At 35.4% G+C, this 10,076-nt stretch overlaps 1 protein-coding gene across 1 annotated transcript; it reads left to right on the top strand.

Moving 5' to 3' along the window:
* The first annotated feature begins 8,418 nt into the window (after positions 1-8,418).
* On the top strand, positions 8,419-9,387 carry LOC101967544 (olfactory receptor 11G2). Its single transcript, XM_005341424.2, has one exon. The coding sequence runs from the start codon at positions 8,446-8,448 to the stop codon at positions 9,385-9,387; it is 942 nt and encodes a 313-aa protein (XP_005341481.2). The 5' UTR covers positions 8,419-8,445.
* Positions 9,388-10,076: the final 689 nt, after the last annotated feature.

Genomic DNA, 10,076 nt, shown 5'->3' with positions numbered 1-10,076 from the left:
CAATTTTTGTTTTGAGGCTATTGTGAATGAGATAGTTTTCTTAATTTCTCTTTAAATTGATTTGTTATTGGTAAGTAGGAATGTAATTGATTTGTGAGTGTTAATTTTATATCCTGCTAATTTGCTGAGTTTGTTTATGAGTTCTTGAAGTTTTCTGATGAAGTTTTTTGAGTCTTCTAAAAATAAAATCATATCTTCAGCAAATAGGGATAGTTTGAGCTCTTCTTTTCCTATTCATATCCCTTTAATTTCTGTCTTTTGTCTAATTGCTCTAGCTAGAGTTTCAAAGACTATATTGAATACAAGAGGTGAAAGAGGGCATTCTTGTCTTGTTCCAGTTTTTAGAGGGAATGCTTTCAACTTTTCTCTATTTAGAATGATATTGGCCTTAAGTTTAACATATATACCTTTTACAATGCTGAGATATGTTCTACTATCCCTAGTTTTTCTGACATTTCAAACAGGAATTGATGATATATTTTGTGTGACCATCTTTTAAAATGAAATTTATTTTAAAATAATTATACATATTTAATGGGTACCATGTAAAGCTCCAATCTATGTATATATTGTGTAATGTTGAAATCAGATTAGCCATATTTATCTCCACAGATACTTAATGAAAATGTTCAAAATTCTTTCTTTTAGCTTTTTGAAATGTCCAGATATCCTCATTATCTCTAGTGACCCTACTATACAATGAGGCACCAGAACTTCCTGCTTCTAACTGTAACTCAGTAACCTTTAATCAACCTTCCCTCTTTATCTCACCTTATTCTCCACTGCCCATGATACCCACCATTCTATTCTCAATGTCTATGAAAGCAACATTTTTACATTTCCATATTAGTGAGGTAAAGTGGTCCTTGTCTTTCCAGGCCTGAATCATTCCACTTAACATAACAATCTCCAATTCCATCTATACTCTTACAAATAACAAGGCTTCTTTTCTATGGCCAAATAGTATTCTATTATATCTGTATACCACATTTTATTTATTTATTCATCAGATGAGAGATATTTAGGTCATTTTTATTTCTTGGCTATTGTGAATCATGATGCATATTTATTTCACTTCCTTTGAATATACAACCAAGAGGTGGATTGCAGCATCATACGATACTTCTGTTTTTAAGTTTTTGAAGACCCTCCATACTATTTCCATAATGGTTTTTCTAATTTACATCCCCACCAACAGTGTGCAAGGGTATGAATTTCCTGTAAAGCAAAGTGAGAAATGTGAAAACTTTATCTTTTAAATGATATTTGTTAATTGTAATTTTTAAAAAATAGGTCCTTTGGGGAAGTTAAAGTTTTACTGACTCCTAGATTTAGAAAAATGTATTTCATATCAAATGATACAGAGAAAGAAAGAGATATAGTAAGAGATAGTCCTAAAAATATATATGTATATATACTATAATCCCAGTTTCTCAGGAGGCTGAGGCAGAAAGATCATGAGTTCAAAGCCAGCCTCGGGAAAAGTAAACTCAATGAGAAAATGAAAAGCAACTCAATGAGACCCTGTCTGTAAATAAAATACAAAATAGAGCAGGAGATGTGGTTCGGCAGTCGAGTGCCCCTGAGTTCAATCCTCAATACCCCAAAAATATATCCATATATAATATATAGAGAGGTTATATAGAGAGAAGTTATGTGAGAGAAAGACAGAGAGAGAGAGGGAAAGAAAGATACTTCTTATAGCATCTGCCGTAATAAAATTCAAAGTGATTGTGTAGAACTACAATTCAACACACAGTTGATTTAACAATTATGGTCCAAATATGAACTTTCTGATGGCTTTCTTTTACCAAGAATTACAACCCAAAATATTTTAAGATTAAAATGCAAACTATTTTCATGTTTACTCAACTCAAAAGTTAAAAGTTCCTTATGTATGGATACCAAGTTCTCTTCCATCAAAGAACTTTACTTTAAAGGAACATTCACAAGAACAGAAGCAACTATTAATATCATAATGTTGCCTCAGTAAGTCTGCTAGATTATTTCTCCCCTGGATTTTAACCTAGAGAATCTCCCACACCTGATTTCCATAGTGTGGAATATGTGTGTGTGTGTGTGTGTGTGTGTGTGTGTGTGTATACATACATCTATACACATACATAGTTTTAGGTATATAAAAATATTGTTCAGCCCTTCAAAAGAAGATTATCTTGCCGTTTGCAACAGCTTGTTGAACGTGGAGGACATTATGTAAGTGAAATAAACCACACAGAGAGATAAAAATACTGCCTCTTGTATATGTGGCTTCTGAAATGGATGGAATACATAAACAGTAGAACAATGATTGCCAGAGGTGATGGACATGCAGTGATGGGCACATATGGGACAAAGTGTACCCACTGCAGTTATGAAGGATGAATAAGTCCAGAGATTCATGAACAGGCACAAGAGCTAGTTAATAACATTTTATCATCTGATGGAAATTTTCTAAGAGAATAGATTTTAAGTATTCTGGCCACACATATACACACACAAAAAGTAAATATGTGAGATGATGAATGTGTTCCTTGGCTTGAGTGTAGTTATAATTTAACTCTGTGTACTTAAAAACAAGTTGCACAACTCGAATATATACAAGAGAAAAAAAAAGACAACAACCTAAAATTTAAAATGGGCAAAAGATTCAAAGAGACATTCAATGGAAAATGAACAGATAGAAAATAATTAAATAAATACATGTTCAATATCATTAGCCATTAAGGAAATATAGGCTAGAACCACAATGAGACTAAAATTAAAAGTACTGACCACTTAAGAGTGGGTGGTGATACAAAGGAATTGGAGTTCATATACACTGTTGCTGGGAATTTCAAAAGGTTCAACAACTTTGGGAAACAGTTTGGAAGTTCCTTTAAAAATAAACATGCATCTACCACTTTGACTAGTTACCCAAGTCAAAGAAAAAAAATGCCATACAAAGATTTGTACACAAAAGTTGCTAGTAGGCTTATTTATAATAACCAAATACTGGAAATAATTTAAACATCCATCAGATCCCTTGACAGAGGTTATATGCTGTGAGATTGTTTATGATCAACAAGAGAATAGCACAGCCTCACTGTAACTGTCAGACCAGCCGGAACAGTTCTAAGGCCTCTCTGTGAATATGGCTCAGGTATGAGTATCTGGAGATGCTTTTCCCTTCAGGTAAGATTTAAGGTGTAAGATTTTCATTGGCCACACAGTAGGCACACTTAAGGGAATTATAGCTAGTATTATTTCTTGGTTGGTTAATTAATCTATCAATTTATTTATTGATATTTCATTCCACCTATGAGAAATTTGAAGCAAGCAGAATGTATTATATTTTAACATTTATAGGATAAACAAAAATAAAACATAAAAATTAATGCCTGCCCCAAGGGAAGAAAATAACAAGCACAGAGTATCTCTGAACACTCTTCTCCTTTGAGAACCAATAAATGTTTCCTTAAGGATCAGGAGAAACAAACTGACTTACTGCCTGACTGGCTCTGCTTATTAACGCTCCACTCTTAGTTTAACAAAATTAAGGATACATATCACAATTGCCACCTTATCTCTCCTCGTGGTTATGGCTAAAAAGACCATAGTTGCTCTCAAAGAAAATAAAAAGAAAACGTCTGAGAAGCTTCATTTTGGGAGTTCCTCTACTCATACAGGTAATAATATGATATAGTGTTTAGAAGAGTATATCATATAATTGCAGAATGTAGTAGTCTTAACCCACAGTTCTCTTTGAATTTACTGTGGTCATATACAGACAACCAATATTTCTTAAACTCTTCTTTTATCTTTTTTGGCAATACTGAAAATTAAACCCAGGAATGTGCTGTATCTGAGCTACATCCCCGTTTTTATTTTATTTTTGATACAGGTTGTCACAAAGTTGCCCAGGTTGGCCTTGAAAATACCATCCTTCTGCCTCAGTTCTCCCAGTAGCTGAGATTAGAGTCATGCACCAGTTAGCCTGGCTTCTTAAAACTTACTGGTCAGACACTGGTCAAGGTACTTTCACATTCTTTTTCTCTTTCAGAATCATTATGATAGAACTTTTTAAAAAGCACAATTCTTCCCTCTTTTATTGGTGCATTGCAATTCTACATTATTTTGGAATTTATCATGCCATATTTGCACACAAACACATAATTCGATCAATCTCATTTCCTACTACCTTCCCTGTCCCTCCTCTCTTCCCTCCCCCTAATCTGGTTGCTCTGCTCTACTGTTCTCCCTTCTATTCACATTATTGTATTATTATTTTAATTGTTGCATTACAATTTTATATGTATATATATGTGCGTGTGGATTCATTGTGATATGTTTGTACATGGACATAATTATGTCTATTTTATATCTAAAGATATTAAGCATTAAAATCTGATGACTGGTAAAGAAAGCTCTTGACTATAAATTCAGGGATTTTCTATTAGACACAGCTGTTCATCATTTGTCCCAATCTAGACAAAGATTCTTGCTTTTTTAAGATATTTTCTAGAAACTGATTACCCAATACCCAAAGTCACAATGTGCTCATCCCCTAGCTGAAATTGCGCAAATGCTATTGGATGGGTCTGCATTGCCATGAGTCTTCTCAGGACTGACTGTGGAGGGGGGCCCAGAGAGTCAGGTACCAAGACTTTCACTCTACTGAACCTTGAGGGAAAATTATAATATTAAGGATATGCTTTCCTTGCACACTATGTACGACACAACCTGAATCAGGTATAGCCTGTTTTAACTTTTGGGGGAATGACTAAGAAGTAAATGAACCACCTCCCAAAAGGCAATTGTCATTGTTAGTCAAAAATCCATGCAGCCTGAGTCCACAAAAGCAATGTTGTACCTGTGTTCACAGAACCCTCTGCAGCTGATGCACAGTGAATCAGCTGGACTTCTTTTGTCTTGTCCTGCTTTGATTTTCTGCAGTTCTGGGACTAGAGCCCTGGTCGTCTCACATGCTAGGCAAGTGCTCTACCACTAAGCTATATCCTCAGCATAGACTTTTTTGTTTTAGGATGGTTTGGTTTTCTTCACAGCTCCAGCTCTGCCTGATGGTAAGTACACATCACAGTTTCTTCTGCACAGAGAGGGTAAGTAATAAAAGGTGAGGAGAAATGGCTAACTATGTCAGGTTGAGCATAAAATGATATTGGCCAACCCAGAATGGTTTACACACCTTCCCTGTTCTCTAAACAGTTGTGCAAGACTTTCTGGCATGGAATTACTCTGAGAGAGTTCATAGAGTGATAATCTGAATTTGAGAGAAGGCAGTGGTTAAAAAAAAGAGAAGTGCAGAATCTGTATTTTAGCAACAGAAACAGCAAGTCTCACTCATGAATTACATGTGAGGAACAAGAAAAAATAAATAATAAAATAGGACCTACTGGGGCTGAAATATAGCTAATGATAGAGTGCTTGCCTAGCATGTGCTAGACCCTAAGCTCAAGCCACAGTATTGCAAAAATAAAGAAATTTTTAAAATAGACTAAACCACGGGGGTAAAGTTATTGAATATTAACAGAACCATTCAGTGCTGAAAATAGAAAAGTTAATATCTCAAAGTACTACCATTTAGAAACATCCTGAAAATCACCTTGATTAAAATGCTCAATCATAATTAATAATTTTTATTTGCAAAGATCTGACTTTGCCCTTAGCTTGTACCAAACCTCTAAAACAGGATTTTTTAAAACTTTGTGTAACTTAAAATCGATAAGTCAACTTCATCTGTTATAGTAAATCTTCCCTTGAATCACTCCTTCCATTGGTTAGCAGTTAAAGGACTCTCATGGCTCCAATTCATTAACAGCCTCATTCAAAAAGAAGACTTTTGGTTAAATGGTTGCTTAAAACTTGTCTTCTTCTTAGTATTTTCATTCTAAATGAGAATAATATAATGCAAAAACTTATTAGGTATGTTTACATCTGATGTAAATTCACATTCAAAAGAAATGAATATTTGAAATCTTGAAACCTAATCTCAATCCTAGTCATATATCCTTAAAATCAGAGCCAAAGAGGACTTAGAAAATATAAGTTTTTAGTACGTGGGGCAGGGCCTGATCTTTCCACAAAGGCCTGAGGCAACATAAATTAAAACATGAACCAGCAGCATCTTGGAAAATTTTATTGGATACATAATTCCACCTATAATGGAAGTCAGATAAAATCTAGAACTATATCTAGATAGGAAACATGCTATAAGTTTCAAAATATTAATCAGTTTTCTAGTCCCCTTTCAAATAGCAATACACTGTAATCAACAGACTTTCCTATCACCACCTGCCATTTATCCAGGGAAGTCTTACTGTTTTTCAATATTCTAAGTAGATTATTGTTAGACTCCTTGGATAACTATGCAAACTTTCAAGATAATTTATGTTTGACTGGCTGATTATAGATGCTGTATTCCAGAAAATGAAAAATATATACTTTTCATGTTAATCTGCATGTCTTATTTATAAAGGATTATAATTGTCAAGAACAAGAACTGAGTACAGAATGATTTAAAAGGGTTGTTGGTTTTTTTAACTTAGAAAAATATAGTTATTATGCAAAAGTATATTCGTCCTAGTTATTCTGCCTTGGGTACTCCTAAGCTGTGCTTGGGAGGAGACAAAGAAAGAAAAGAACATTTTCTCTTCCTTTAAAGTTTAAATTTTCCTTAAAATTAAATGAATAATGACAGGTTACACATTTGGTATAAATGGGATAAGAAACAGTGGACTCTGTAGACTTACATTTCCAACCCAGAAAATTAAAAAATTTGTTTCAACAAGAACCAATGAAAGCTGATTCTGTCCCTCGCCTACATCTAACATCAAGAAGAGAAAAGACAGGAAGCTACTTCCCAAAATTAATTTGAATGTTTTACTCCTGAAATTGGTAGACTGCAAATAGCATGAATCGACAAGCTAATTAACTATCAGGAAGAAACAAGTGATTACAAATAGTCCCAAGGGTCCCCTCTTCCATAGCCATAAATTCTTGAGTCAGCTTTGCCCCAAATAGACATATCTGGGAATTGAGGGAGTATATTCATTCATTCGTTTTATAAATATTTATTGGAAATTCTCTAGGTGCAAAGCATTTGGTTAATTCTCAATCATTTCTAATAAAGTAACTTCTCAAGTAAATTGACAATAAGCCCATGGCAAAGTGCTATTTAAATGTTGCTGCACAAGAAGATGCTCCTGAGTGAACCAATTTAAAGAACTCTCTCTTGGTAGAGACATAGGAAAAGAAGCAGATACAGTAAGGAAATGCCTGGTTTAAATCACAGGGCTTATCACAAGGCTCATCAAGATGGATAATGAACTTCCCAGAGTGGTTGTTAATTACAATCTGCATTCAAGCCTAAACCAGGCTTGGAAACCTTTTCTTTAGCACTCCTGGGATAGTTTCTCTTGATAATGAAAAAAAATTTTGATAAAACTGTCTCCTCAGAAAAAAAGTACTGCCAAGGAGAGAAGGGTTCAGCATGACCACCAGAAGAAAGAAAAGGAGAGAAGTTGTTAAAATGTAGTCTTCGTGACATTCCTAGTCTCTGCTACATTAAAATGCTGAGGACATTGACAATCTGATCTCTCATGCACTGCCACTGAGAGTGGAGAATAGTGCAATAATCAATGGACAACTGTTTAGCTTAATCTACCAGAGTAGAGGGTACACTGTCCCTGCAAAAGTACATTTACCTGTGAGCTAGGAGAGATGAACTAAATGGCAATAGTAACATTGCTCTTAATAGCCTCAAATTGGAAATATTAACAATAACTTAAAACTTTCACCAATGGAATGGTTAAATAAATGGTGGTCTATTCATACAACATGATAGTCTACTGCAGTGAAAATGGACCTCCTGCACAAAACATGCAACAACATGAATTTCACAAACTTACCATTGAACTAAAGAAACTGCCCAAAGTCCAACAGTACAATTTCATTTGTGCAAAGTAAACAAACAGGAAAAAAAAAGAAAACAAGAACATTGTTCAAGAGTGCATACATAGTTTATAAATTATACAGAAAAACAAGGAAGGAATCACCAAGAGGAAAAAAGAATGTAAAAACTGGAGCAGAGAGGCAGAGATAATGATTGGCATGGAACATGAGGGGAGAGTCCAGAGATAAGAGATACGCTGTTTCTTGACCTCAGTGGGAGTTGCAGTGGTGTTTTCTTTATAATAAATTACTAAGGTATAGATTTATATACTATAGATGTTTCAATACATTTCATAGTAAAGAAAACTGTCTATCTACTGATACTTACTGACTTCTAGTATCATTAAACAGGACAATATTTCAAGATTACAAAAAAGCTGGCTATTGCTGTATAAATGTTTATTGAATTTGTAAAGATGACTTAAAAATATATCTGGGTTGTAATTGTCTTTGCACTGTTTTTTAATAATTGCAGGTGATTTTACAGCTCACAGACACATGAAAACCTTCAGCTCTCCCAGAAACTCCAGCACCATCACTGGCTTCATCCTCCTGGGCTTCCCTGGCCCCAGGGAGAGGCAGATCCTCCTCTTCATGCTCTTCTCCACTGTCTACCTCCTGACCCTCATGGGTAATGGTTCCATCATCTGTGCTGTGCACTGGGATCAGAGACTACACACCCCCATGTATATCCTGCTGGCCAACTTCTCCTTCCTGGAGATCTGGTATGTCACCTCCACAGTCCCCAACATGTTGGCCAACTTCGTGTCTGAAACCAAGGTCATCTCCTTTTCTGGGTGCTTCCTGCAGTTCTATTTCTTCTTCTCCTTGGGCTCTGCAGAATGCTTCTTCCTGGCAGTGATGGCATTTGATCGGTACCTTGCCATCTGCAGGCCCCTACACTACCCCACTCTTATGACTGGGCGTCTATGCAACATCCTTGTGGCCACCTGCTGGGTACTTGGCTTCCTCTGGTTCCTGATTCCAATCACTGTCATTTCCCAGATGTCTTTCTGTGGATCCAGAATTATTGACCATTTCCTATGTGATCCAGGTCCTCTGTTAGCCCTTACATGTTCCAGACACCCTGTAATAGAGTTGATGAGCTCCACCTTAAGCTCCCTGCTTTTATTTATCCCCTTTCTCTTCATCATGGGTTCTTATGTCCTTGTCCTCAGAGCTGTATTGAAGGTCCCATCAGCAGCTGGAAAAAGAAAGGCCTTTTCCACCTGTGGGTCTCACCTAGCTGTGGTCTCACTCTTCTATGGTTCAGTAATGGTCATGTATGTGCATCCAACAACTGAGCATGAAGCTGGGATGCAGAAGATTGTGACTCTGTTTTATTCTGTTTTTACTCCACTCATTAATCCTGTCATATATAGTCTGAGGAACACTGATATGAAGCAGGCAATGAAGAAATTACTGGGAACATATCATTAAGAGTCTGTTTAAAAGATCATGAAACAGAATCTGATTTTACCTTTTTTAAAAAATAAAATTAAATGATATCATTCAGAACATTTTTCATATTGATTTTTTATCATTTGTTTTATTTATTTTTATTTTTGTTTGTTTCATTTATATATTTTTATTTTTTAAGAAAGAGAGAGAAGAGAGCGAGAGAGAATTTTTTAATATTTATTTTTCAGTTTTCGGTGGACACAACATCTTTATTTTATTTTATGTGGTGCTGAGGTTCAAATTCAGCGTCCCGCGCACGCCAGGCAAGCGCGTTACTGCTTGAACCACATCCCCAGCCCTATATATTTTTAATTTTTTATCATTTTCTAGAATTTGTGGGCTACAGTTTTCTCAAATATGGTCAAATTTTACAAATGGGAAAGATATCAATTGAAAAAATTTAGTTGAACTTATTGGGGAAATATAATAACATTAAAAACAAATCTGCCAATACAGAAAACTTCCAGTTTTGTTATTGAAAAAGCAATAAACCAGAATTCAGTATTCAGCACAGACAACCCAATAACTGACTTGCAATGTAGAAGTTATCCCACCAAGGTCAGGCTCCTTCCCTCCCACAGAAACTGAGAAATGAAGCTGTCTTCGCTGATCATTACATGTCAAAGACGCATTCCCAGGTCCTTGAGAAAGACAATCCTGGATCCTAA

The sequence above is a fragment of the Ictidomys tridecemlineatus genome, chromosome 5 (genome assembly GCF_052094955.1).
Source record: "Ictidomys tridecemlineatus isolate mIctTri1 chromosome 5, mIctTri1.hap1, whole genome shotgun sequence".
In the NCBI taxonomy this organism is placed as follows: Eukaryota; Metazoa; Chordata; class Mammalia; order Rodentia; family Sciuridae; genus Ictidomys; species Ictidomys tridecemlineatus.
The sequence above is the reverse complement of the archived record's forward strand: the minus strand, read 5'-3'. Positions and strand labels throughout refer to the sequence as shown.